General features: G+C 38.0%; 2 protein-coding genes across 2 annotated transcripts in view; both read left to right on the forward strand.

Annotated features, from left to right (window-relative positions):
- Positions 1 to 23,252, forward strand: part of LOC144665036 (neurochondrin-like) — a 30,790-nt gene extending 7,538 nt beyond the window's left edge. The window contains exon 3 of the mRNA XM_078526217.1: positions 23,232 to 23,252. Coding sequence (XP_078382343.1) covers positions 23,232 to 23,252 — 21 coding nt within the window. The remainder of the gene's footprint in view (positions 1 to 23,231) is intronic.
- On the forward strand, positions 993 to 5,794 carry LOC144666074 (uncharacterized). Its single transcript, XM_078527425.1, has 2 exons — positions 993 to 1,332; positions 2,910 to 5,794. The coding sequence occupies exon 2, from the start codon at positions 3,137 to 3,139 to the stop codon at positions 3,650 to 3,652; it is 516 nt and encodes a 171-aa protein (XP_078383551.1). The 5' UTR covers positions 993 to 1,332; positions 2,910 to 3,136; the 3' UTR covers positions 3,653 to 5,794.
- Positions 23,253 to 27,404: the final 4,152 nt, after the last annotated feature.

Genomic DNA, 27,404 nt, shown 5'->3' on the forward strand with positions numbered 1-27,404 from the left:
ACTGCTCTCCTGTCTGATTTTCCTTTTGATATGTACAAATTTTGAGCAACAAAATAGACCCCTACATATAGAAAAGATGTCTAAATAGAATTCATAACTATTAATGTTGGCGGGTAGCCAAACTACACGATTCTTGCCTTCACCATAAATTCAAACAAATCTTCTTGTTTTAATGATTTAGTGCAGCTGCTATGTCAATTGTGCGCAGAATGACTGGGAATGCTTGTAAGGTGTTCCATTCACGAGGGAAATTAGACAGCGAGTAGAGGCGTTTCTAATTTGTTGAAACACAAAACGCAACCTCCATGCATTGAATCCTCTTTACGTGGAGTATTACCTCACCTTTTTCAACCACTTCTATCAAAATTTTCAATACACACAACATAAACTGCAGCGTGTTTTTAAAAAAATACAATACAATAAAATTTATATAGTGTGTGACGATGGGATTTTCCTTGCCTAATTTTTCCGCAATCGTTTAAGTTCTTCATCTAGTCCCTGTTTTCCATAGGGACAGAAGCCACCGTTTTTGTGGACCATAACATTGGCCTTCTGACGAAACATCTTTCCACATGGACGGCACCATGCCAGGTCTTTATGATCTTCTGAACCCAACAAAATGTGGATTTCCGTGTTGTCGGATTTTTCTGTGATGATAGCTTTCTCCTTGCTTTGTTTGTCTGAACCGACTTTTGAACTGTATGGGAAATGTGCTGTAACTTGGCTGAAATATGACTCAAATACGGGAAACTTAACTCGGTAGAGCACCCACTTGCTGCGGAATTGAAGCCTTGTCATGAGCTTCTAGGCACACAGCGATCTAACTTCAACGAACTTCAGAACTACAGACGTAAGGCTGAGACAGAACTTGGGTCCAACAGTAGTTTATTACTCGACGATGTAAATCAAAGAAACGTTTACAACATAGCTCCTTATACATCGTTGCTACAAATAAGGTGTTAACAATGTGAACAAAAGCTTTCTATTGAGTACAATAAATAAGGAAACGATTGAAATTACAAAGAGCGAACTTATATCAACAGTAGGAAGTTTACAAAATTTAAAACAAGAACTAAGATAAAAAATCATAACTTTGAAATTAGAAATAGCGAACTTAAATTAAGCTAAAACAAGGATAGAAAATTAAAAATGAAAAGCTTACTAAGATTTTTGGAATTGGTTCGCTCAGCTAACTAACTAAGAGCAGCCCTTGAACAAAAAGCAATATAACTTCATTAAGGAAAATATGTTCAGCAGGTGAGCCTCCGTGAAAACCAATATAAAACCAGTCTGTTTCTTTTTTAACCATGTGCTTACGTACTTGGTAAAAAGGTCAGTTCTTTGTTGGTTTTTGGGTTGAACTTAATGTTGTTTGGCTCTGTTAGATTCTGAATGAAAACTGGTGAACAATAGTAATTCTGCTTCAATAAGAGAGGAATAAATCTATTTAGAGTTGACGGCATGTGTTTATAGCTTATTTAAATGTCTAAAGGAATAAAGAAAAGTTACCACAAATAGAACAAAGTTTTTCTGTCAAGTCTTTGCGCTGTACAAGTTCATGTCTTTATGCATCACACAAAACCTGGTATGTTGCATCAGATTCGTCATCCGGGTGCATCCCCGACGCTGTCTCTCTGGCTGCGACAGCGGAGAAGGGAACTGATCACGTCGTCGAGGTGGCGGTGATGACTGTCGGCAGCGGCAGCGGTCCTTCATCCAATGCGGCTCTGCCGAACATTTCTGGTTCAAAGAACGTGAGCAGTCCTTCCAAGTCGAAGTCTTCGAGCGCAACGAGTCTCTCCAACTCAATGTCCTCCAGCAGTGCGACCAGTCCCTCGTCGAGTTCGTCGCCGCGGTGCATCTCCGACACCGTCTCTCTGACCGTGACAGCGGAGGAGGGAGCTGAGCACGTCGTCGAGGTGGCGGTGACGACTGTCTGCAGTGGCAGTGGTCCTCCATCCAAAGCGGCTCTCCCGGAGGCGGCGGCATCTTCTGCTGCTGTAGCCACCGTGGCAAAGGCGGTGGTAAAGAGAGTGGCCTTCTTCGTTGGAGTGCAATAGTAGGATATGTTCAGCTTCCATGTTTTTTGGAATCAATTGAAAGCAGGTCGGGCAATAAGTCATCTCTGTTGAATGGTATCTTGGTGATAGCTAATCAAAAATATAACAAAATTTCAAAAGAATTGCAGTCCGACACCTCGTGCACCGAATAAATTAGTACTTCTTATTCCATGATAATATTATCATTAACAATCTCTTTCACTTCTTTAACTTCTTGAGATTGCAATGATTCTCCTTGTCTTGAAACCTTCAAAATATCTTTATACTATCTTTGCCTTTATCCTTTTGTTTAATTTCTGTTTAATATAAAACTTGTCAAAGAGTTTAAAGCATAGAGTAAACACGGCAATGGAAATGTTTGTGTTTGTTTGTACTTCATCATATTCCTTCTTTTTTTGGAAAAAGATTTCAACCAAATAATCATTGATTGCCAGGACACGTTTATCAGCAGTGCAGGGTCTGTGACATGACACCCTTGAGTTTTATTTGACCACTGGCCAAACTTTTCAGTCCCAAGAACTTTTCAACATTCATATCAACTTTACCATTAAACAAAGCCCTGGATTTTTTTCAACCTTGCTTTGATCAAGACGTATCTCTTCAATTCTTTCGTAGTGATCTATGTATTGTTGTCTCTTCACTGGGTCATTACCCACCCTTACTGGCCAACCAGTAGTTTCCTGTTTCTTTTTTAACCATGTGCTTACGTACTTGGTAAAAAGGTCAGTTCTTTGTTGGTTTTTGGGCTATGTATTGTTGTCTCTTCACTGGGTCATCACCCACCCTAACTGGCCAACCAGTAGTTTCCTGTTTCTTTTTTAACCATGTGCTTACGTACTTGATTAAAAGGTCAGTTCTTTGTTGGTTTTTGGACTGAACTTAATGTATGTTTGGCTCTGTTAGATTCTGAATGAAAACTGGTGAACAATAGTAATTCTGCTTCAATAAGAGAGGAATAAATCTACTTAGAGTTGACGGCATGTGTTTATAGCTTATTTAAATGTCTAAAGGAATAAAGAAAAGTTACCACAAATAGAACAAAGTTTTTCTGCCAAGTCTTTGCGCTGTACAAGTTCATGTCTTTATGCATCACACAAAACCTGGTATGTTGCATCAGATTCGTCATCACATTCGTCGTCGAGGTGCATCCCCGCGCCGTCTCTCTGGCCGCGACAGCGGAGGAGAGAGCCAAGCACGTCGTCGAGGTGGCGGTGACGACTGTCGGCAGCGGCAGCGGTCCTTCATCCAATGCGGCTCTCCCGAACATTTCTGGTTCGAAGAACGTGAGCAGTCCTTCCAACTCGAAGTCGTCGAGCGCGATGAGTCTCTCCAACTCAATGTCCTCCAGCAGCGCGACCAGTCCCTCGTTGAGTTCGTCGCCGCGATGCATCTCCGACACCGTCTCTCTGGCCGCGACAGTGGAGGAGGGAGCTGAGCATGTCGTCGAGGTGGCGGTGACGACTGTCGGCAGCGGCAGTGGTCCTCCATCCAAAGCGGCTCTCCCGGAGGCGGCGGCATCTGCTGCCGCTGTAGCCACCCCGGCAAAGGCGGTGGTAAAGAGAGTGGCCTTCTTCGTTGGAGTGCAACAGTAGGAATATGGTCAGCTTCCATGTTTTTTGGAATCAATTGAAAGCAGGTCGGGCAATAAGTCATCTCTGTTGAATGGTATCTTGGCGATAGTTAATGAAAAATATAACAAAATTTCAAAAGAATTGCAGTCCGACACCTGGTGGACCAAATAAATTAGTACTTCTTATTCCATGATAATATTATCATTAACAATCTCTTTCACTTCTTTAACTTCTTGAGATTGCAATGATTCTCCTTGTCTTGAAACCTTCAAAATATCTTTATACTATCTTTGCCTTTATCCTTTTGTTTAATTTCTGTTTAATATAAAACTCGTCAAAGAGTTTAAAGCATAGAGTAAACACGGCAATGGAAATGTTTGTGTTTGTTTGTACTTCATCATATTCCTTCTTTTTTTGGAAAAGTATTTTAAACAAATAATCATTGATTGCCAGGACAGGTTTATCAGCAGTGCAGGGTCTGTGACATGACACCCTTGAGTTTTATTTGACCACTGGCCAAACTTTTCAGTCCCAAGAACTTTTCAACATTCATATCAACTTTACCATTAAACAAAGCCCTGGATTTTTTTCAACCTTACTTTGATCAAGACGGATCCCTTCAATTCTTTCATAGTCATCTATGTATTGTTGTCTCTTCACTGGGTCATTACCCACCCTAACTGGCCAACCAGTAGTTTCCTGTTTTTTTTTTAACCATGTGCTTACCTACTTGGTAAAAAGGTCAGTTCTTTGTTGGTTTTTGGGTATGTTTTGTTGTCTTTTTCATCCCAATCATGGGCTTTGCTTTATCCGCAGTGGCTGGGTTCTCATTGGGCTTTGAGACCTGCGCTGGGGAATGTTGATTCCATGCTCCATAATTCCTTCAGGTAGTTTCATAGAAGACTTCCACTTCGTTGGTTTAAAGATTACATATCTGCCAGGAATGACTGGGCAAAGCAATTAGTTAAAAAGGGAAAAAAGAATATGCAAATAAAACAAAAAATATTAGGCAAGAATTAAGAAATGGTCAATATCATTTGAGCTGGTGTAATCTCATATTTACTTAGTACGTGTCACAAAATGCTTATTTCTTTCACACAAATTCTACTGTCTTTCAACTTCTTATTCCATCTCTTTCAATTTTTCAACTTCTTGAGATTTCAGTGATTCTCCATTCTTTGAAAACTTCAAAAAAAAAAACCTTTTAACCATCTTTGACTTTTTCCTTCTTGTTAATTGCTTCAAAGCTATTACTTGTTTCTTATCGGTAATAAAGTTCCCAGTTTGGCTTCCCTTCCAGACATCTAATAAAAAAGACACAAAATGTAAAAGTTCACTACTTTTATATTTTGAAACACGAATTACAAAAGGGACTTGTGCATATTTTGATCCACAACATGTTTCTAAAACTGCTCCCAGTTCCCACATCTTGAATAGATGTCCTTGTCGTATTCTTTTTACTTGTTCTTTGTGCTCATTTTCTTTTAATTTATGGAGTGGCACACCACATCATGGACCACTTTGTTTGCATACGTAACAATATTTATCCATGACTGGTAACAAATAAAAAAATTGTTTTGAGTTTTTTTCCCTTCTAAATCTTTTAAAGAATTTTAAATGACGCCTTTTTATGGTTAAAGCAAGATATTGAACTTCTTTCAGGGTGTTGAGGACTTCTGGAATGACAAAGACAAATTTGATAATAGCGACTATCCAGAAAGCTCACCATATTTTGATAAGACAAATAAAAAGGTCATAGGCAAATTTAAGGACGAAGCTGCTGGTGTACCGATCAATGAATTCGTTGGTTTGCGATCAGATGTACAGTTATTTTAAAGACAACCATAAAGGCGGAAAGACCGCTAAAGGAATTAAAAAGAATGTTATCAAAAAGGATATCACACATGAAAACTATAAGAATGTACTGTTTAATAATGAACAAATGTATCATAAGATGAAAACTATCAGAAGCCAAAACCATCAACTTGGTAGTTATGAACTAAACAAAGTGTCATTATCTTGCTTCGATGATAAACGATACATACATGAAAATGGTGCCACAAGTTTTGCTTACGGTCATTACAAAATCTAATCAACCGCAAAACACAAAAAAATTCAGTTCGTTGAGGTCCTTACTATTCTTGTGATTCTGATAATCCATTAGTAATAATGATGCTGTCTGCATCTTGAGGTCTTTTGCATCTGCGTGTTAATTTAACATTCGTTTTCACATTAGTAAGCCTCTTTTTATTCTTCAGCTGCTGAACATAACGACGACGCTTTCGCTCCTCAGAAATCATCTTCTTAATCTCAGTAAACAGCGACAAACTCTTCTCAAATTCTTCTTCCACAACATCCAAGTACATGAAAATGGTGCCACAAGTTTCGCTTACGGTCATTACAAAATCAAATCAACCGCAAAACACAAAAAAATTCAGTTCGTTGAGGTCCTTACTATTCTTGGGATTCTGATAATCCATTAGTAATAATGACGCTGTCTGCATCTTGAGGTCTTATGCATCTGCGTGTTAATTTAACATTCGTTTTCACATTAGTAAGCCTCTTTTTATTCTTCAGCTGCTGAACATAACGACGACGCTTTCGCTCCTCAGAAATCATCTTCTTAATCTCAGTAAACAGCGACAAACTCTTCTCAAATTCTTCTTCCACAACATCCAAGTACATGAAAATGGTGCCACAAGTTTCGCTTACGGTCATTACAAAATCAAATCAACCGCAAAACACAAAAAAATTCAGTTCGTTGAGGTCCTTACTATTCTTGGGATTCTGATAATCCATTAGTAATAATGACGCTGTCTGCATCTTGAGGTCTTTTGCATCTGCGTGTTAATTTAACATTCGTTTTCACATTAGTAAGCCTCTTTTTATTCTTCAGCTGCTGAACATAACGATGACGCTTTCGCTCCTCAGAAATCATCTTCTTAATCTCAGTAAACAGTGACAAACTCTTCTCAAATTCTTCTTCCACAACATCCAAGTCAGCTGTAGGTAATTGCTTTTTGAAATCATCAAGTTTGATAATAATATCTACCTTTGGTGTTTGATAAATTTCCAAACATATCTGATAAGACTGCGACATCAGATCAGTTGACTGAATAATTTTCTCTTCTAATTGCGCTTGTGAGTAAACCATCGTAAAATTACAACTTCACGACTTCTAAAACCCAACCAACTTTGAAACCAATTTGAAGAAATAATACATTTAAGAAACAATTTTGACTAACAAATAAAAGTTCTGATTGGTTGAAAAAATCATACTATCGTCATATGATGTATTTAAAAGTAAATATTATTGCGTTGCTATGTGTTGTAACCATAATAGAATATTTATAAGCATTTTTGAATATCAATCATGTTACACATCTATTTAAATAACCTTGGACTGTTGCCCATAAGAAGCATTTTAAATATTCATCATGTCACTAACAGTGGGATACGCATCTGAATTTCCATATTTTATTCCAAGGTTAAGGCGCCAGACCAAAGAATTAATTTCTTTTTTTATTTAAGTATAAGAAGTTTCAGATTTGAATTTCCTAGAATTTTTCAGATTTGGATTTCCAAGAATTTTTGTTCCATTTTGGTTTCCATTTCTATTTTGGTTTCTTTTTTGGTTTCCATTTTGTTTCCATTTTGGTTTCCATTTTGGTTTCCATTTTGGTTCCATTTTGGATCCAGCCGGCGGGAGTAGTATAGTAGTTGGGGGAATGAGATTATTTTTTAAAAAATGATCTCGTACCCCCAACTACTATACTACTGCTCTCGACGCGACTTTGTCTTCTTTTGCTAGTACACTTTGATCTGTACTCTTGTGATTCAGTTGGCTGACTGAGGAGAAAACTTCCTGACCATCTTCAAAATTATCATCCAGGGATCCTTGGACGAAGAACTTTGGCATTTTCTGTCCAAACTTGCCCCAGAATGAATTCAACATGATCGTGGCCAAATAGTAAAAGCCTAAATTTTTCATGATGTCCCCATATTTGAGAACAATGCCTTCTACTTCGTGGTACAATTGAATGTACTCTTGGCGTTTCATTTTGTCATTCCCCAGGCGTGATGGCCATTCTGCAACTTGTGGTTTTAGTTTAAGAAAGGTGTCAATGTACCCTCTGAACAGTTGATCGCTCTTTTCTTTGAAATGCCAGGCATTGTGAATCTTGACGATACAATATCCTTTCTCTACAGCCTTTTGAATTTCTGGTGTACAACATGTCCCAGTAAACTGCCTTTGCTGATCCGTATGAGGGCAAACGTGAGTCCTGTCATGTATAGTTTGCGGCAGTTTGGTTTCCATGCAAGGAAAATTAGCTGGTTGGAGAAACGGAGGGGGAAAGCCTCAACAAACGTTAGAGAATAAAAGGAGTCAAAATTAGTAGTTGTCATTATAATGAGCAACTCAACTGAAAGAGCAGTAACACCATCTCCTAGCCGATTTTCACAATTTAGAGAAAGAAAACAGATGCTCTGCATAACGACCTGTCTTTGTCTTTCAACTTCTGGTTCTCTCTCTTTCTGCTTCTTTTCTTAGTTTTTCTCTGTCAGCTTCTGTGTTTTTTTTTTCTATTTACTTCTACTTCTACTTCTAGGTGAAGGGCTACACAATCTGTTATGAATGTAGCCAATGCACAAAAGTTGGCCTCCTGCATGTCATAAATTAAATGGTAAAGATGGAAATGTTCGCGAAAAATAGCATGTTCTACGTTTAAACATAGGCAAAATATATTTCTCACTTAAAAGAAAGTATCTTTAAAGCGAAAATATCAATAAGTGTTCACCGTTCATCCAAGATATGCTAAGTTCTCCGTCCAATAGCTCTATGAGAGTCTAGGTGTCCTTTGGTGATGATGTCCGGTGGAAAGCAGATGATGGTGGTTCCTGCACCGCCCTTTTGGCAATATGTGGGTAACGGACTTGGAATTCATTGCAGGTTTGACGACAATGACCACACTTGACCTCTTGGCTACTGATTTCCCATCTGATTTGACATTCGATGTGTACGAACTTTCCGCAACAAGGTAGATGCTCTACTCGTCTAATCTCGATGGAGTAAGCAGCATAAGGCTCTTCACCCTTAAGTCGTTTAATGTTACGATTTTTATTGTTTTCTGGTTGTCGACTGGAACATGAAACAGCCATCTAAAAAAATATGGTTAAAGACAGGTTTTCCTATGTCTTAAAAAATCAAAGTGTCTTACCTTCTTTAACAAAAATGTAGGTGCAAAAGAATGATAATTCTTAATTAATGATTCAAGCGTGTTCTGAGTGGTTTTGCAATATGTGTGTGTGTGTGGTGTGACCACGGGTTTTGCGTCATGACACAGGATTTGTTGCTCGGATCTCTTTAATGGGGAACGGGCGATGAGAGGCCTTTCTTCGGCTGAGAATTGACTGCGCTTGACTCAACTAACTGGACCAAACTGGTAATAGCTCAGAGCAACAACGCTTGCTGCAAGAGAGGAACTTGTCATGGGTTCCAAAGTACCGATGGATCTGCTACAACTGGAATCAGGACACAAGAACTTGGACTTCACACGTTTATTTCTTCGTCTCGGCGTAAATCGATTTTACAGCAATAACAACGCTCTATTTATACTAAACGAAGCACATTGTTTCAACATGCACATTTCAAAAGAAAGAAGGCTGAATAAAGTTAAATTACAACACAAAAGCAAATTGAATAAGTTCAGCTGGCACGTTTGTAGACTAAAGTACAGCTAAATAAAATTTCATTAGAAGCATTTTAAGCTAAAAACCAGATTGAATAGAGTTGGCTTATTGCCAGCGGGAGCCATTGTTGAGACGGCTCGTTTCAGAAAGTCCGCAGCTGTCTGGGATAGGCAGGGACTAGATCTTCGCTTTATCTGCAGTGGCTGGGTTCTCATTGGGCTTTGAGACCTGCGCTGGGGAATGTTGATTCCATGCTCCATAATTCCTTCAGGTAGTTTCATAGAAGACTTCCACTTCGTTGGTTTAAAGATTACACATCCGCCAGGAATGACTGGGCAAAGCTATTAGTTAAAAAGGGAAAAAAGGATATGCATCAATGAAACAAAAAATATCAGGCAAGAATGAAAAAAATAGTCAATATCATTTGAGCTGGTGTAATCTCATATTCATTTGTCACAAAATGCTTATTTTTTTCACACAAATTCTACTGTCTTTCAACTTCTTATTCCATCTCTTTCAATTTTTCAACTTCTTGAGATTGCGATGATTATCCATTTGAAAACTTCAAAAAAACCCTTTTAACCATCTTTGACTTTTTCCTTCTCGTTAATTGCTTCAAAGCTATTACTTGTTTCTTACCGGTAATAAATTTCCCAGTTCCCTTCCAGACATCTAATAAAAAAAACACAAAATGTAAAAGTCTCTACTTTTATATTTTGAAACACGAATTACAAAAGGGACTTGTGCATATTTTGATCCACAACATGTTTTTAAAACTGCTCCCAGTTCCCACATCTTGAATAGGTGTCCTTGTCGTATTCTTTTTACTTGTCCTTTGTGCTCATTTTCTTTTAATTTATGGAGTGGCTCACCACATGGACCACTTTGTTTGCATACGTAACAATATTTATCCACGAATGGTACCAAATAAAAAAATTGTTTTGAGTTTTTTTTTCTTCTAAATCTTTTAAACAATTGAAAATGATGCCTTTTTATGGTTAAAGCAAGATATTGAACTTCTTTCAGGGTGTTGAAGAAAGAAACTATTGTTTAGCAAATATTGAAGCTCATAAAGTCGTTCTTTGTAAAGTTTTATAAAACATTTGTTATTATATAGCGGGTAATACGCTGACAAGATTTTTAAAAGTTTCTGAAATGTTGAACTCTATTTTTGACCATAAAGGTTTCTTTCTTGTAAAATTTTCTTTTTCCATAACAATGTAAAAAATCTGTTGTAAAATTGTGTGGAAAAAAGTACTATCTATTTCTGGTGACTGTGGAATTGAGGATCTTGGGTGGTTGCAGGCAGGGCAGGCGTGGGTTCTGACAGTTCCGGACCTTTTGTGGAGACCCTGTCATTGTAGACTGTTTTACAAAAGAAGTAGGCTAGTACGATCCTGAAGAGGCAACTTAAAATACTAACAAACTATGATCAAAACTAGTTTGTTTTAAGAATACGTCTTGAATGCTTATCAAATTATTTGTTGGCATTTCAACAACATTCAGTAAGTGATCATGAAACTTTGTGGTTAAAGTGCTTGTAACTTTCTTCCCCACCAAAAATGAAAAATTAAAAAAAAAAAAAAAAGAAAAAAAGTAAAAAAAATAACTCATTAGGAAATAAAAAAAAAAAAGAAAAAAAAAAAACAAAAAAAAAAAAAAAAAAAAAAAAAAAAAAAAGAAAAAAAAGAAAGAAAAAAAAAAAAAAAACAAAAACAACAAATAGAATATAAATAACGGCGTACTAGAAAGAATAATGTGAATTTACGGGGAACTTAACTCGGTAGAGCACCCACTTGCTTACAGAATCGAAGCCTCGTCACAAGCTTCTAGGTACACGCGCACGGCGATCTACAGACGTAAGGCTGTGACAGAAGTTGGGTCAAACAGTAGTTTATTCTCGCTAACTTTGTAATCAAAGAAACTTTACAATATCGCTTGCTTATATATGATTTTCTAGGTACAAAGACAATTCTTAAGTAAATAAGTCCAGTTATTTTTTTGATTGATAAGCAGCATGAAGCAATACAATCTCATTTATGAAAGAAGCTGATGCAATACGAATATAAAACAAAGAAATTAAGTGCGTGGATGTACAAGTACAAAGTTCATCATGACTAAGCAAAAATACAAGTACAAAGTCCATCATGACTAAGCAAAAAGTACAAAGTTCATTGTGAATAATTAAGATATGACCGAGCTTATTGAAATCAGAAGACTACTGTTGGCCTTTCTAAAGTTTGAGATTATTTAGTGAAACTACCTTAACGTAAGTAAATGCTATCATGCGTATAACCATTGAAATGAAATAAACGAAACAGATTATAATTTTCTAGAGTATTATGGAAACACAACAATATTTGATCTCAACTTAGCTAGTTTCTATTATTGGACTGATCGAGTGAAAGAATCGATTACAATTGTTTTACTGATTTAAGATTATGTTTTCTACTTGAAATCTAGTTTTTAAATATATACTTTTTTACTCCTCACATTCCACCGACCTTAATTCGAGACATCCTGGTCGAGTAAAAAAAAAAAAATTACATCAATTGAGTTCATACCCTTCAGCGAATTGCGGGGTTATGATCCAAATCATTGTGGATTAACCACTCAGCTAGTGTTCGTGCCTTATCCCCCGTGTTAAAAAGCTGGTTGCTGAAATTCCTTGCTGGAGGGCAGCCAACGTCGGCCATTGTGTGTATATTTACTTTGTGGTGGTAAACTTGGGTTTAAAAGCCTCAAAAAGAAAACAATTCTTCTCAATACTCGTCATGGAAAATGTACTACAATTATAAGTTCTGTCCCATTTCGACTTTAAAATCTGGTTTATCTGACTTCTTCACATTATGTGTATCTCTGCTAATATACTGTTCACTTTGTAATAGCTCGATGATAAATTTTATAACTTTTTCAACATTTGTCTTCAAATTGCTTAACGGTATTACTCAGTAACATGATACTTCATTTCCAAGGTAAGTTGTAATAGCACCAAAAACATCTTTCGTGGCATCTTCTATTTCCTGGTCAACTGTTGACAGGCTACTTCAACGGTTTCTGGACATCACCTGACTGCAATACTTTGCTCTCGCCTCGACTTTTTCTTCTTTTGCTAGAACACTTTGATCTGTACTCTTGTGATTCAGTTAGCTGACTGAGGAGAAAACTTCCTGACCATCTTTAAAATTATCATCCAGGGTTCCTTGGACGAAGAACTTTGGCATTTTCTGTCCAAAGTTGCCCCAGAACAAATTCAACATGACCTTGGCCAAATAGTACAAGCCTGCATTTTTCATGATGTCTGCGTATTCGAGAACAAAGCCTTTTAGCTTTGTGTGTACTCTTGGCGTTTCGTTTTGTCATTCCCCACGCTCGATGGCCATCCTGCAGCTTGTTGTTTTAGTTTAAGAAAGGTGTCAATGTACCCTCTGAACAGTTGATCGCTCTTTTCTTTGAAATGGCAGGCTTTGTGAGAAAGAAAAACAGATTCTCTGCATAACGACCTGTCTTTGTCTTTCAACTTCTGGTTCTCTCTCTTTCTGCTTCTTTTCTTAGTTTTTCTTTGTCAGCTTCTGTTTTTTTTTTTTCTATTTACTTCTACTTCTTTATTTATTGCATCAAGTCTTTGTCTTGATGTACCAAGAGCTTCTCTTAAAGCCAAAATAGTTGATTATAAGATTAAGTGAAAGATTGTAGTTTAAGCGAATATCAAATACTACACTGCGGAAAGGCAAAATACAAAATTATCCTGATACATATGAAATGAATAAAACTGACTAAGAAAGAAACATGCAGCTAACAATATGCAGCAAAACGAGATATAATGTTCCTACGGCGAGAAAAAAAAAGGGATTAGTTATATCACACAAAAAAAAAAACAACTTAAGGAAAGGAAAGATGGCCTAAGATATAGATATTTACAAACTGTTATAGTTCTTAGATCACTTGGTTTCTTCATCACAATTATGTGCGATCAGCCAGCAGGCATAGATTTTGGCCTTCCCGTCGCTCTTCATTTGACCTTAGTACCCATACTGGGGGCAGTCCAATTCCTCCAGGTTCCTGAGGAAGATTGGCATTGTTAGGACACTTTGCGTGACCAATGTTCTGGTAAATTGCGTCTTAGCTGCCCCTTTTGTCCAAAGGACCAGAGAAGCCGGTATAGCGCTGCCATTTTCTAATACTTGCAAAAGGGAGTCTTGGATAGTGTGATATAAGACCGTTGAGGCAGCGTCCTGGGGTAACCCCGTAGAGGCCAAAGGCCAGCCATGATATTCTGATTGAAATTGGTGGTTGCGGAGGGCGTCTGGTAGTCGAGTCAAAAGGCCCATAGTATCAAAAAACCTGGTATACGTTGATTTTGTCTTCCCGCAGGCGATGGCCAAGCACTTAAGCTGGAACGGCTCTGTGGAGCCATGTTGGAAGCCATCGCACTCGACCACGAAAGTTAGACCAGCCATGATATGTACGGCAGAGAAACGTCTGTGAACTGAGAGAATGTGAACAGGGAACAGTGGACATCCTTTAAGCAGTGGTTGTCACTGGAACTAGCTGCAGGATTGAGCAACAATCTTGCCTTTGCTTGCACCTTCTAGTATCTTAGGGCATCATCACCTTCTGATTTAAACTTGCAACACTTCATGTGTTTCCATAATTCCTGCTGCTTAATGAAGGCCAGGAAATAATTGCACGGGAGGAAATCATCTGGATCTGATCTTTTATCAGAAGAAGGACGTCTCTTGACAACAAGCTCCCCTTTGCCAGTTTCTAATACAGTTAAATTGTGGAGATAGTTTCCTAATAACCTTAGTTTCTCAAGATTCTTTTTTTCTTGTTGGAGATCCTTTATTGAAGGAGAGGGCAATGGCAACTTCCCTTATTTTGTGGTGGGTTGTAGGCGGGTTGATCAACCAAAGCTGGTTCATGTGGTTGTCGAGCTCGTCTTCCTTAGTTTTCCTGCGTCACCCTCTGGGCAATCTTTGGGTAACGGACTTGGAATTCATTGCAGCTTTGACGACAATGACCGCACTTGACCTCTTGGCTACTGATTTCCCATCTGGTTTGACATTCGATGTGTATGAACTTTCCACAACAAGGTAGATGCTCTACTCATCAGGTCTCTATGGGGTGAGAAAAAATGCAAGAGAAATCTATGTCTGGCTCTTCACCGTTAAGTTGTTTACTGTTACGATTTTCATTGTTTTCTGGTTGTCGACTGGAACGTGAAACAGCCATCTAAGAAAATCTGGTTAAATACAGGTTTTTACACAGTCACATTTATGTTTTTGTTTCTTTTTATAAATTTGTGTCTTTTCAGTATACTTACATTCTCAGAACAACCTCATCGTGTGACAGCGACTCTCTCTCTCTCTGTAAACATAAAGCAAATTATTGAACCAGTCAGCATTGCCAAAAAAAAAAAGGGTTAAATTTCATTGATATAATTTAGTTTTTTTTCTTTCATCAATTGCGACAGGGTTTTTGAAGTTTTTTCCTGCAGTTTGTTGTTACGGAGGGTGTACAGGACACGTTCTGAAAAAAAGATATTGAAATTTCCTTTATAAATTGCATTTATATAAATTAAATTGAAAGAACCTTACCTTGATGGCTTTTTGCTTTTCTTTATACTTTCGATTTGTCTCTCCTACTTAGTCTGAATTTCTTCTGTTTCACTGTATCGCTCTAAGTGCAAGTTTTTCCCTATTTTTCTCATTTTATCTTCTTTTCTGTTCTTTCACTTTATCCAGGTGAAGGGCCTTCCATAGTTTCACTCACTTTCTGGATTTTTCCTTTCATGAGACCATGTTTACTGCTTTTATAATGGTATAAATCTTCTCTTAATGGTATTTTTCCATTAAGTATTGAAATGTGATACAATAAAAATATATTTGTAATGTGGTTTTACAAAACTTTACTGATTAAAGCATACGATTCTTCAACTACAGTCTGTTGGGTATCCTGTAAATAGAAAAAAAGATGTCATATTAAAAGTGTTTTGCCACAAAGAATTACCACTTTACTCATTAACTGTGAAGGTAGATTACTATGTATCTGTAAATGTAAACTTGTTTGGAGAATTTGACGCTTAGTTAGACCAGCAATTTACCTGTAGGGGTATTTTTTCAGTTTCATTCATAAATCAATCGTGTTTTTAAAAGAAACGTTTTGGTCTCTAGTATAATAGGAGTATAATTGTGTTTTTTTTAGGTAACGTACTTGAACCAGAAAGTTTATAACAATAGTAAGTAATAAATATCAGAGCCGATTCTCTGTCTCACCTTTATTGTCTTCCTTCTAGCTTTTTCGTGCACTAACGCCACATCAATCATATGTTTTTGCCTTCTCGTTATGCAATGCCTCTTCTTATGGGCACAGAAGTTTTCATTATTTTCGTATACTTTTCCGCACGGTTTGCACCATCTGAACTGCGGATGGAACACATATAGGTGTTCCTCCGTGTTGGCCTCCGTGTGGAGCTCACGGCAACGCTTACAGTTATGGAACAAAGGGCTTTCTATTATAAAAAAGGAAAAAAAGAAAGAGTTAATTTAAACACTAGCATTATCAGAAGGAATAAGACTAAAACAAAATGGTTTTTTAGTGTGTGAGGATTAATACTGAGCAAACGATTTACAAACCTGTTACTGCGTGCGGATGCATTTGTAAAATGTGCTGCTCCTGCATAGCTTTAGGAATAAATTGTAAACATGTAGGACAGTAGGCCATGTTGAATGCTATCTCAGCGATATATGATTTTCTGTTCATGTTTCAGGGGTTTTGTTGTAAATCTGGTTAAAAAAAGGTTTTTACACAGTCACATTTATGTCTTTTGTTTCTTTTTACATATTTGTGTCTTTTCAGTATACTTACATTCTCAGAACAACCTCATCGTGTGACAGCGACTCTCTCTCTCTCTCTCTCTCTCTATACGTAAAGCAAATTATTGAACCAGTCAGCATTGCCAAAAAAAGAAAGGGTTAAATTTCATTTGATATAATTTTGTTTTTTTTTTCTTTCATCAATTGCGACAGGGTTTTTGATGTTTTTTGTTGCAGTTTGTTGTTACGGACGGTGTACAAGACACGTTCTGAAAAAAAGATATTGAAATTTCCTTCATAAATTGCATTTATATGAATTAAATTGAAAGAACCTTACCTTGATGTCTTTTTGCTTCTCTTTATACTTTCATTTTATCTCCTACTTTGTCTGAATTTCTTCTGTTCCACTGTATCGCTTTAAGTGCAAGTTTTTCCCTATTTTTCTCATTTTATCTTCTTTTCTGCTCTTTCACTTTATCCAGGTGAAGGGCCTTCCATAGTTTCACTCACTTTCTGGATTTTTCCTTTCATGAGACCATGTTTACTGCTTTTATAATGGTATAAATCTTCTCTTAATGGTATTATTCCATAAGTATTAAAATGTGATACAATAAAAATATATTTGTAATGTGGTTTTACAAAACTTTACTGATTAAAGCATACGATTCTTCAGCTACAGTCTGTTGGGTATCCTGTAAATAGTAAAAATATGTCATATTAAAAGTGTTTTGCCACAAATAATTACCACTTTACTCATAAACTGTGAAGGTAGATTACTATGTATCTGTAAATGTAAACTTGTTTGGAGAATTTGACGCTTAGTTAGACCAGCAATTTACCTGCAGGGGTATTTTTTCAGTTTCATTCATAAATCAATCGTGTTTTTAAAAGAAACGTTTTGGTCTCTAGTATAATAGGAGTATAATTGTGTTTTTTTTTAGGTAACGTACTTGAACCAGAAAGTTTATAACAATAGTAAGTAATAAATATCAGAGCCGATTCTCTGTCTCACCTTTATTGTCTTCCTTCTAGCTTTTTCGTGCACTAACGCCACATCAATCATATGTTTTTGCCTTCTCGTTATGCAATGCCTCTTCTTATGGGCACAGAAGTTTTCATTATTTTCGTATACTTTTCCGCACGGTTTGGACAATCTGAACTGCGGATGGAACACATATAGGTGTTCCTCCGTGTTGGCCTCCGTGTGGAGCTCACGGCAACGCTTACAGTTATGGAACAAAGGGCTTTCTATTATAAAAAAGGAAAAAAAGAAAGAGTTAATTTAAACACTAGCATTATCAGAAGGAATAAGACTAAAACAAAATGGTTTTTTAGTGTGTGAGGATTAATACTGAGCAAACGATTTACAAACCTGTTACTGCGTGCGGATGCATTTGTAAAATGTGCTGCCCCTGCATAGCTTTAGGAATAAATTGTAAACATGTAGGACAGTAGGCCATGTTGAATGCTATCTCAGCGATATATGATTTTCTGTTCATGTTTCAGGGGTTTTGTTGTAAATCTGGTTAAAAAAAGGTTTTTACACAGTCACATTTATGTCTTTTGTTTCTTTTTACATATTTGTGTCTTTTCAGTATACTTACATTCTCAGAACAACCTCATCGTGTGACAGCGACTCTCTCTCTCTCTCTAAACATAAAGCAAATTATTGAACCAGTCAGCATTGCCAAAAAAAGAAAGGGTTAAATTTCATTTGATATAATTTTTTTTTTTTCTTTCATCAATTGCGACAGGGTTTTTGATGTTTTTTGTTGCAGTTTGTTGTTACGGACGGTGTACAAGACACGTTCTGAAAAAAAGATATTGAAATTTCCTTCATAAATTGCATTTATATGAATTAAATTGAAAGAACCTTACCTTGATGTCTTTTTGCTTCTCTTTATACTTTCATTTTATCTCCTACTTTGTCTGAATTTCTTCTGTTCCACTGTATCGCTTTAAGTGCAAGTTTTTCCCTATTTTTCTCATTTTATCTTCTTTTCTGCTCTTTCACTTTATCCAGGTGAAGGGCCTTCCATAGTTTCACTCACTTTCTGGATTTTTCCTTTCATGAGACCATGTTTACTGCTTTTATAATGGTATAAATCTTCTCTTAATGGTATTATTCCATAAGTATTAAAATGTGATACAATAAAAATATATTTGTAATGTGGTTTTACAAAACTTTACTGATTAAAGCATACGATTCTTCAGCTACAGTCTGTTGGGTATCCTGTAAATAGTAAAAATATGTCATATTAAAAGTGTTTTGCCACAAATAATTACCACTTTACTCATAAACTGTGAAGGTAGATTACTATGTATCTGTAAATGTAAACTTGTTTGGAGAATTTGATGCTTAGTTAGACCAGCAATTTACCTGCAGGGGTATTTTTTCAGTTTCATTCATAAATCAATCGTGTTTTTAAAAGAAACGTTTTGGTCTCTAGTATAATAGGAGTATAATTGTGTTTTTTTTAGGTAACGTACTTGAACCAGAAAGTTTATAACAATAGTAAGTAATAAATATCAGAGCCGATTCTCTGTCTCACCTTTATTGTCTTCCTTCCAGCTTTTTCGTGTACTAAAGCCACATCAATCATATGTTTTTGCCTTCTCGTTATGCAATGCCTCTTCTTATGGGCACAGAAGTTTTCATTACTCTCGTATACTTTTCCGCACGGTTTGCACCATCTGAACTGCAGATGGAACACATATAGGTGTTCCTCCATGTTGGCCTCCGTGTGCTGCTCACGGCAACGCTTACAGTTACGGAACAAAGGGCTTTCTATTATGGACAAATGTTAGCAGGACGGTTTCCACGGGCCAGCCAAATTGATGCGTCAGTCATGCTGTGCTGACTGTGCACAGTGTGTCTGGAGGTGCTGAACGTTGTGCGTAAGAAGGTCCGTTGGTCCGGATTTAAAATAAAATTTGCCAGCGCCATGCTGGAAGCCATCGGCCTGAGCAATCAGTGAGAGGCAAGCTATTGTTGAAATAGAAACCACGGAACAGCAAGGACAGGAGATAACGTTTGTAGCAAGATCAGGAAAAATTGTGGAAAGCCTCGACAAGCGTTGTGATTTTATAGATGTTAATTTGCAAGTTATGAAAAAAAGGCATACAAATAAATAAAAGAAGTAAAAGTTAATAAAGTTGTAATCATAATGAACAACTCCGCTGAAAGAGCGGTAAAACCATCCACCGGCGAAGTTTTCACACTTGGAAGAGAAACAGATGCTCAGCACAATGACCTACGTGATAAAAGAACAACATGAAGGAAACCTGTGCATGTGTGACGATAGGATTTTCCTTGCTTGGTGTATTTGAACCGACTTTTGAACTGTACGGGAAGTGCGCTGTAGCTACGCTGAAATCTGGCTGAGATATGACTCAAATACCACTGAAATATGGGGGAATTTAACTCCGTAAAGCACTCACTTGCTGCGGAAACGAAGCTTCGTCACTAGCTTCTGTACACAGCGATCTAACTTCAAGGAACTTCAGAACTACAGACGTAAGGCTGAGACAGAACTTGGGTCCAACAGTAGTTTATTAATCGAGGATGTAAATCAATGAAACCTTTACAACGTAGCTCCTTATATATCCTTGCTAGAAATAAGGTGTTTACAATACTAACAATGCTTTGAATACAATTCAATAAAATGCGGAAACGAAGGAAATTACAAGAGTTATCTTATATCAACAGTAGGAAGTTTACAAAATTAAAAACGAGAAGTTAGATTTAAAATCACAACTTTGAAATTAGAAATAGCGAACTTAAATTAAGCTAAAACAAGCACAGGAAATTAAAAATGAAAAGCTTATTAAGATTTCTGGAATGGGTTTGCTCAGCTGACTAACTAAGAGCAACCCTTGAATGAAAAGCAATATAACTTCATTAAGGAAAATACGTTCAGCTGGCAAACTTCCGTGGAAACTAATAAAAACCAGGAACTTTTAACTATGAATGGAAAACTCAAAAGAATAAGGTACTGAAATGTTTGTCCTACTAAATGAACTGCGGTTATGAACAAAAGCTGCAGATGTACAGGTGTACAATTTCCAAACGCATGATGAATGAATTTCTACTTGGGCAGGAACTAGCCAAACTACTGTTGGTTTTTGTGTAATTTTTCATTGAGTAACTAAAGCGTATGAGAGAACAAAGCGAATGTAATTTCTTAAGCCTCTTTATCATTGATACAACCGAACTGTTTTTGTACTTACTATTTTCCTATGCAATTTAACTAGTCTTTAAATACATAATACAGAGAATCTGGTCGAGGCATACACACGGTTAAAGTTCTTAGGGGAAATAGTCATTTTCCCTCCTTATATTCCTACAACGTCAATTCGAGGCCTCCTGGTCGAGGCAGGAACGAGGCGTCATTGAGAAGCTATTTCTGTCTTCTTGCGAGCGGCTCCGAATCGAGGCCCTCTTGTAATAACCATTCAGCAAACAACCGGGCCTTTTCGTGGGTCATAAGTGGACCCGGATCCTCTTGTTCTAATTTCGTAGCTGCGGGACAGCCAGCATCTTCCAAGTTTCTGACGCGGATGGGAAGATTTGGGGGGACCTCACAACTGCTCAAGAGCTCCGTCACGTAGGTGACCTTCTTTAACCCACAAAAGGGTAAGTTGTGGGGCTGGATTTCTTTCTTCCGTGAGCTCCAATAGTATTTCATTAATGGCGTGGATAAGTACACTAATTGCCATGGATTGCGGCAGCTCTTGCCCAGACAAGACGAGGCCATGATGCTGCGTTTGGAAGTGATACGTCCTAAAGGCGGCTAGTCCGTCCTGCAGCAACTCTGAGGTATCAAACAGCTGCGTGTAAGTGGACCGAGTTTGGCCACACGCGATTGCCATACATCGTAGAGAGAACGGGGCCAAACCATGTTGAAAGCCGTCACACTCAACGACAACGACAACACAGACATGATGAAGAAAGTAGCGAATTTGACTTACTACAGTGAATGTCAGCTCAGCAAGCAAGATAACAATGTGTAGAAACCTGTATGGAAGGGGTTTATATAAGCGAAAAGAAACGAGGGATGCGTGGCATAACAAAGAAACTTGAACAGGAGGTAACACCAAGTTGTGAACCAAAGCAAAATTAAGATCATATAATTTGGAATTTCAAAAGATAGTGCAGTTGAGTTGGTCAGAACTAATTAAACAAAACATGTTACTGCTAAGATCGCTATGAGTGAAATAATATTTTTTTGTATAGTTTTACAATTTTAAATTTTTTTTGTCTTGCGGAACTAAACCGCCTAGCTAACCATAAAATATGGTGGTTAAGTTGTTGTACCTTGAATCGAAGTAAGGGGCCTAATTTCTAAAGAGTGTTGCTCACGAGCAGGACGCTTGTTTCGGTTAAAACAATGGAAAAGTTTTAGAAGCTAGAAATTGAAAATGGTCATTGCAAAAGAAAAGTAAATGAACACGTTGAGTGATTCCGCGTGTTGGTTCGAGGAACGCGAGCAGTCCCTCAAAGTCAAATTCGTCGAGCGCAAGCAGTCCCTCGGAAATCAAATTTGTCGAGTGCGAGCAGTCCCTCGAAGTCACATTCGTCGTCGGGGTGCATCCCCGACGCCGTCTCTCTGGCCGCCATAGCGGAGGAGGGAGCAGAGCACATCTGAGCTGGTGTAATCTCATATTCATGTGTCACAAAATGCTTATTTCTTTCACACAAATTCTACTGTCTTTCAACTTCTTATTCCATCTTTTTCAATTTTTCAACTTCTTGAGATTGCAGTGATTCACCATTCTTTGAAAACTTCAAAAAAAACCTTTTAACCATCTTTGACTTTTTCCTTCTCGTTGTAACGGTAGAGTTTTCCTTGTGTGCGTACGGGGAAACGAGCGAACTCTGAACTTGAGATAACGAGACAACTGCGACGATAATTGCGGGAAAAATTAGACTCAAACGGGGCACTCGCTTGCAAGGAAGAGCCGTTACACTCTTGGGTACCGGAATCTAACCACGAACTGGACGGACAGCAACAACTCAGCTTGGTTCCAACAGCAGTTTATTCTTCTAACTTCGTAATCGAAAAAGCATAACTAGCGTGGTTGTTTATATAAGATTTGTACAAGCGTCTTTTGTCAACAGAGTATAATAAGTGCGCTAACACCAAGATGTGAAAGGTGATTACAACAGAATATAAAGTCCTTTGAGAATAGCGCAACCTAATAAAAATTCAACTTAACTCTCCGAGTTCATTGTGAAGAGTGTTCGTTGCTTGGCGGAGAAAGTTACACTAAAATAACACTAAATAAAACTACCGAACGAAATTAAAACTAGTGAATAGCTAATAAATTTTGAAGTGTTAAAGAGCGGTTTCTTCACAGCCGATCGATCGCACCTCGAATCTATTAAGAAACCAAACATTAATTAAAGGAACTGGATGAGTCAGCAACCAACAGGTTGTTAATTAATCCTATTCAAGTGAACAGCGGGGGCAAGATCGGCATGAGACTCATTTAACAAAACACTCCAAAAACTAAATTAAATACTGAGAAAATGTAACACTCTTTAGACACGCGGCAAGCGCGGAACTCTTAAGTAATTAGTCACGTTAATAAATCAAAACAACCGCTATTACTAAAAATACATAACAGAAAAACTTCGGAAGTAAAAAGAACCGACCTATTATTTTAAATCTCGCCTTTTTGTAATTTCTAATATTTCCTGAACAGAATAATAAGCCAACAGGTTATTTTGGCTAAATAGGTGCTGTTGGCTTTTGTAAGTGATTTTTAAATGATTAACATGCTTAATACGGGAACAGCAAATTGAATAATTAGATATTTCAACAACGCGAAGTGAATCCCAAAACAGTTAAACAAAGCGAAGCGAATCCTAAAATAGTTAAACAAAGCGGAGCGAATCTTAAAATAGTAAACAACAAGATTAAGTAAATGATTATATGTTTTAAGCTAATACCCTATTACGAAAGGCAAAATATACAATTATCCTGATACAAGTGCATGAAACGAATAAGACTTACAAAGCAACTGACAATACGTAACAGAACGAGGTATGTTCATGAGAAGGTTCTTACGGTGAATTTCCCCCGTAGCATTCCTACTACCTCAGTTGAAGCCTGAAAAGGGATAGGCTGCAAAATTAAGCCAAATGCTGGTCCTCCAACCATCTGGCAAACGCCAAAGCTTGGGGGACTGTTGTTGGTGTTTCTGCCAGGGACAAGGCCAACGCGGAGAAGCGTGCAACCATTTCATGTCCTTTCATCCAAAGGACTACTGACGTAGGCACTGGGTGTCCTTCCTCAAATGGGTTTAACAGCGCATCCTGTAAGAAGGTGAGGAGTGCCGTTTCCACAGCACATTGTGGCAGGCCAGCAGAATTAAGGTGCCAGCCGTGCTGGGAAGACTGTACGCGGTAGGTCATCAAATTTTCACGATCATGGGCCAAAAGGTCGGTTGACTCAAATCTACGGAGCTGATACAGCCCGGTCCTCATGTCGAGTACAACCAATGCCTTGTAGAAAAACTCCTCGCCGGCATGTTGAAAGTCATCGGCTTGGGCAACGAGTGATAAACAAGCCATAGTTGAAAAATAGAGAACACGGTAAACCAAGGACAGGGGATAACGTTTCTAGCGAGAACAGGAACAATTGTGGAAAGCCTCAACAAGCGTTGTGGTTTTATAGCGGTTAATTTGGACGTAATAAAAAAGGAACACAATAAAATATAAAAGGAGTCAAAATTAATATAGTTTCCATTATAAAGAGCAACCCAACTGAAAGAGCGGTAACACCATCTCAACGAACCGATTTTCACGCTTTTGAGAAAGAAAACAGATGCTTGGTATAACAACTGTCGTGATAAAATAGCAAACAAAAGAGAGAGAACTGGTCCTGAAAATCGGTTTTGCTGACTGGAATGTGGTGTTTAAACTGAAGTGGCAGTAGATCGATCGGCTGTACGAGCAATACATTCGACTTGGGGTGGCGAGCGTTGTGGAAAACCGATACTTGTAGAAAGTCGTTTAGAAAGTACACAATAAATGAGCCCTACTATAACAAAATTGCAACCTGTGAAAGCTAAAGACAAATATAATAAAATTTCAAAAGAATTAGAATCGGAAACCTCGTGCACTGTATTAATTTGTTTTTTCAACTTCTGAAGACGTTGCGTGAAATCCTTATCAATGATGTCGTAGGTTTCATCCAAGGACTCAAGTGACTCAAGGGATGGGGAATTTTAAAATTTGGATTCGGCAGAAATGAACTATTCAATAACGGAACTGTTTGCCAAGGAACAAAGTGAAAGTTATTATCGTGGAACACGGGAAATTGAAAAGAGAGGTGTTTCGCGCATTCCGCAAGGCCGGTGGATTGTGAATAGAAGGAATAATCACAGGGGAAATTAGGTATATACATGTAGCGGCAGAACAGAAAACAAAGAGGTGCCGTTGCCGCGTCGAATCGAAATTTTGGTTTGGTTCGCTGCTAAATAAAAGCGAGAACCTAAATGCACCATCGTGCGTAGATTATTACAGTTTGGAGAATGCGCGTGATGAAAAGAAATTTTGGATTTCGGAGGCTAATACCCTATTACGAAAGGCAAAATATACAATTATCCTGATACAAGTGCATGAAACGAATAGGACTTACAAAGCAACTGACAATACGTAACAGGACGAGATATGTTCATGAGAAGGTTCTTACGGTAAATTTGCCCCGTAGCAAAGCAAAATAAACAATTAGCCCAATTCGTGTGGCAAAATGAAACGAACCCTCACAAAGCATCTGACAAAGCTATTAAATTTTTTATGAATGTTCTTACAGTTCTTGTTCTTTGAAGAAGGTCATTCTGTTCTCAGGTTGGCCAATCATGCTAAGTGCTGGTCTTCCAGCCACTTGGCAAACGCCAAGGCTTTCGGAACCGTCGTAGGCATCTCCGCTGGTTTCAGTTGTGTCAAGCATCGCACTGGTGGGCAGTCGAGATCCTCCAAATTTCTCACAAGTGAAGGTAACGGCAAGGGTGCTAGTTGTAATGCCAACGCGGAAAACCGCGTTAGCATGTCGTGTTCCTTTGTCCAAAGGACGATTGAGTTCGGAACTGGATATCCCGCCTCAAATGCATTCAAGAGTGCATCCTGGACAAATGTTAGCAGGGCTGTTTCCACGGCACACTGCGGAAGGCCAGCCGAATTGATGTGTCAGCCATGCTGTGCTGACTGTGCTCGGTATGTCTGGAGGTGCTGAACGTCGTGCGTAAGAAGGTCTGTTGACTCGAACCTTCTTAATTGGTAGCTCCCCGTTCTCATGAGTAGTAAGGTTGGTTACCGTAGGGTGCACTTAATATTAATAATGGTGGCCGATCACAACGAACATAAAAATAATAGTAAAAAGGGGGGTGGGGGAATGTCAATCAAAATTAACTTTCTATTTAAAATAATATTAGCTAGCACTTATTTAATATTTTGAAAGAGGAGGTTGAGAATTTAAAACGAAATGGACTTACTTGAAGAGTTTACCACATACAAAACAAGCTCTTTTAGAGAACAATAAATTTTTGTTAACAATTGTTTTATGTGACGATAAGATTTTCCTTGCTTGGGGAGTTAAAACCGACTTTTGAACTGTACGAAAAGTGCGCTGTAGCTACGCTGAAATCTGGCTGAGATATGACTCAAATACCACTGAAATATGGGGAACCTAACTCGGTAGAGCACTCACTTGCTACGGAAACGAAGCCTCGTCAACAAGCTTCTTGGTACACGGCGATCTAACTTCAGGAACTTCAGAACTACAGACGTAAGGCTGAGACAGAACTTGGGTCCAACAGTAGTTTATTAATCGAGGATGTAAATCTTTGATGTAATCGCCGATGCGATCACCGATGTCATCAAAGAAAGTTTACATATCGCTTGCTTATATATGATTTCCTAGGTACAAAGTACAATTCGTAAGTAAATAAGTCCACGTATACAACAAAAGAAGTTAAAATATTCTTTTCAAAGTTAGCGATTCTAATTGATTGACAAGCAGGGAGATCTTCCACTCGAAAGGATATGATGCAATACAAACTTCCGCATGTAAGAAGCTGATGCAATATGAATATCAAACAAAGAAATTATCTTAAGTCCGTAGATGTACAAGTACAAAGTTCAACATGACTAAGCGAAAATACAAGTACAAAGTCCATTATGACTAAGCGAAAGTACAAAGTTCACCATGACTAAGCGAAAATACAATTACAACGTCCATTGTGAATAACCAAGATATGACAGAACTTATTGAAACCAGAGGACTACTGTTGGCTTTTCTAAATTTTGAGATTATTTAGCGAAACCACCCTAACGTAAGTAAATGCTAACATGCGTACAATAAATTAAATGAAATAAACAGAACCGATTACAATTTTCTTAAGTACCATGGAAATACTAGTTTCTATTATCGGTCTGGTCGAGCGAAAGAATCAATTACAATTATTTTACTGATTTAAAGATTATGTTTCTACTTGAAATTTATGTTTTTTAAATATATCTCTTTTTACTCCTCACATTCCACCGACCTCAATTCGAGACCTCCGGGCGAGTGAAAACAAAACAAAACAAAATAACAATAAGAAGAATTACATAGAGTGGTCATACCCTCCGGCGAAGTGTGGGGTTATGATCCAAATTATTATGTATTAACCATTCAGCCAAGGTCTGTGCTTTATCGCCCGTGTTAAAGAGATGGTGATTTAAATTTTTGGCTGGAGGGCATCTGATGTCTTCTAAATTCCTAACGCACAATGCGATGGGTAGATTGGAGTTCCTGACCAAATTTGAGTCAAATGCGCGTTTCGTGGACCCCTTTGTCCACAGGACGATTGTTGTTGGTATTGATGCCCCCGTTTCTAGAACTTGAAATAAATTCTCCTGAATTCCGTGGAATAGGAAGATCGACGCCGTGTCTCTGGGCAGGCCGGGAGAAGCGATAGGCAGGCCGTGGTACTCATTTTGGTGCCGGTAAGTCCATAGGGCCGCGGAACTCCGATTTAAGAGGTCCGTGATGTCGAACTGGCGCATGTACGTCGAGCGGTTCTTTCCACACGCCACTGCGAGGCACTTGATCTGGAATGCTTCCATTGCACCGTGTTGGAAACCATCAACTTCAACGACGAGCGATAGAGCAGCCATAGTAGAATTTACAAGCAGAGAGAAATCACGGGTCTCGGTCTCTCGGTCTTAGTGCTGGTCTTCCAGCCACTTGGCAAACGCCAAGGCTTTCAGCAAA

This window comes from Oculina patagonica, chromosome 9, assembly GCF_052425735.1.
Source record: "Oculina patagonica isolate OP01 chromosome 9, crgOcupat, whole genome shotgun sequence".
NCBI classification, from domain to species: domain Eukaryota; kingdom Metazoa; phylum Cnidaria; class Anthozoa; order Scleractinia; family Oculinidae; genus Oculina; species Oculina patagonica.

Excerpts from the sequence above, each read along its gene's own strand:
- LOC144666074 (XM_078527425.1), top strand. The coding sequence starts at position 3,137 with ATGTCTTTATGCATCACACAAAACCTGGTATGTTGCATCAGATTCGTC.